Source organism: Protopterus annectens, chromosome 4.part0, assembly GCF_019279795.1.
Source record: "Protopterus annectens isolate FY-2018-M chromosome 4.part0, PAN1.0, whole genome shotgun sequence".
Taxonomy (NCBI): domain Eukaryota; kingdom Metazoa; phylum Chordata; order Ceratodontiformes; family Protopteridae; genus Protopterus; species Protopterus annectens.
Window position 1 is genome coordinate 1702156343 of NC_056733.1, and position 2079 is coordinate 1702158421.

At 34.8% G+C, this 2079-nt stretch overlaps 1 protein-coding gene across 1 annotated transcript; it reads left to right on the plus strand.

The window, feature by feature from the left end:
• Window positions 1-463: 463 nt before the first annotated feature.
• On the plus strand, window positions 464-775 carry LOC122800196 (histone H4 variant TH091-like). The gene has a single exon (XM_044069701.1). It carries the CDS (start codon window positions 464-466, stop codon window positions 773-775), a length of 312 nt encoding a protein of 103 aa, XP_043925636.1.
• The last annotated feature ends 1304 nt before the right edge of the window (window positions 776-2079 follow it).

Here is a 2079-nt window from a genome sequence, read left to right on the forward strand (position 1 = left end):
TTTACATAAATCCATCAATATAAAAAAGCAGCACTATGCTCTCCCCTCTTATCATGCATCATCGGAAAGCTCTAGAACAGATGAACAGTTCTATCACTGATATCTTGCATCTAACTTGCACACTTACAGAAATATATCCCTTTGTTTGCCCACAACATTAGCATTTGTCGGTAAACAAAATACAGTTTTTTCTTTCATAAATCTGCACTATAAAATCAGCATCCATAGACAGACTTTTATACTAAAAGCAATGTATTGCCTATTGTCTACCAAAGATCTAACATATTTTGCATTTTTTAAATTCACATTTATCGGATATTATAAACCTAATGAAGTATGTTTTCGGTGCAGGAGTTTGGAGAAAAGCTCCCAGGAAGCAATTGGTTTCCTGGCTTAGAAGACCTCAAGAAGGTTTTAGTTAGCTTATTAATATAAGTTGTATTGGTATTCGATTTGAGGAACCATGTCTGGTCGTGATAAAGGAGGAATGGGTCTTGGTAAAGGTGGTGCTAAAAGACATTGTAAGGTTTTGCGAGATAATATTCAAGGTATTACAAATCTCGCTATTCATCATTTGGCTCACCGAGGTGGTGTCAAGCGTATTTCAGGCCTTATTTATGAAGAGACCCACGGTGTTTTGAAGGTGGTTTTGGAGAATGTGGTCCGCGATGCTGTTACCTACACTGAGCATGCTAAAAGGAAAACTGTTACAGATATGGATGTGGTGTATGCTCTAAAACACCAGGGCAGGACTCTTTATGGTTTTGGAGGCTAATGTGTTTTTAGTTAGCTTAGTGCAGTTAAATGTATTTGAAGATAAAAAACAAGTGGTACACCAAAAGCAGAATTTTATTAACTAATTGTAACACCCACAATTAGTTAATAAAACACCTAGGTTAGGCAATGTCAAAAATGATATGGAGGAATTGGAAAATAAATGGATTATTAGATTACAGGCACATATAGGTTATGGCCTAAATGATAAGATGTCACTTAAACCGCACCTGGCAGCCAGACCATATAGCCATTAGTCATGGCCCACTGCTACTACATAGAAGTAGTCCAAAGCTATACATACAGTTTTAGTATTTTAGAAAATGTTTTTGGGGATATATATATATATATATTTTTCTCAAAGTTTTTAGATTTCATATATACATATGTTTTTTCTATGGTTTTATGTCTATTATACGTTATTTTTAATGCAGACATCATAAAGCTTATGGATGTTGCTGCTTTATAACATTTATAAAAATATGCGTCATTGAATATGAATGTTTGTATCCCTTTAAGTGTCTGATTGGGACATTATTTGATTGCTTAATTGTAAGTATTATTTAAATGTTGAGCACTGGCAAATTTTTATTGAAGTCTGATGAAGCGTTGTGAACCAACGTGAAAGTGCTAACTTTTGGATCCCCTTCGAATAAACCTTGAAGTGAATACTGTGGTTTGGATTTTTTACGCTATTCTGCTTTTGGTGTACCACTTGTTTTTTATCTTCATTTTTGACTGGCATACTAGAGAGTACTTTGCTTAGTGGTGTATATATATATATATATATATATATATATATATATATATATATATATATATATATAGTTAAATTTATTTATTTATTTATTTATTGCCATTTGTTTACTGGAATAGCCCACTGGTCCGTGAAGAGCCCATTTTCAGTGGAGGCCCGGGGAGTAAAGGTCCATAAGAAAAAAATTAATATATACAGCATGAAATTTTACAAAATTTCCTTAAATAGAATTTATGTAGCGTTGTCGCCTCACAGTTAGACGTTGCATGTTCGATTCTCAGTTAGACCATCTTCTGTGTGGTGACATGCGTGAATGGGTGTTCCTTCATTGAAGGTTTGCATTAGGCCCGGCAAGCCAGCACGTAAAAATCTACTGCCAATCATTGGCGGACCGGAGTTCCGCTGTGGCGACCCCCTAACCGGGAAAAGCCGAATGATACAAACAAACAAACAAACATAGATAAATGAGCAAAGGCCAAACAATGGCAACTAATTCTAGCCAAGTTACAGGAAATATAATATATTGCAGACAATTAAGTATATAGACA

Excerpts from the sequence above, each read along its gene's own strand:
- LOC122800196 (XM_044069701.1), top strand. The coding sequence starts at position 464 with ATGTCTGGTCGTGATAAAGGAGGAATGGGTCTTGGTAAAGGTGGTGCT.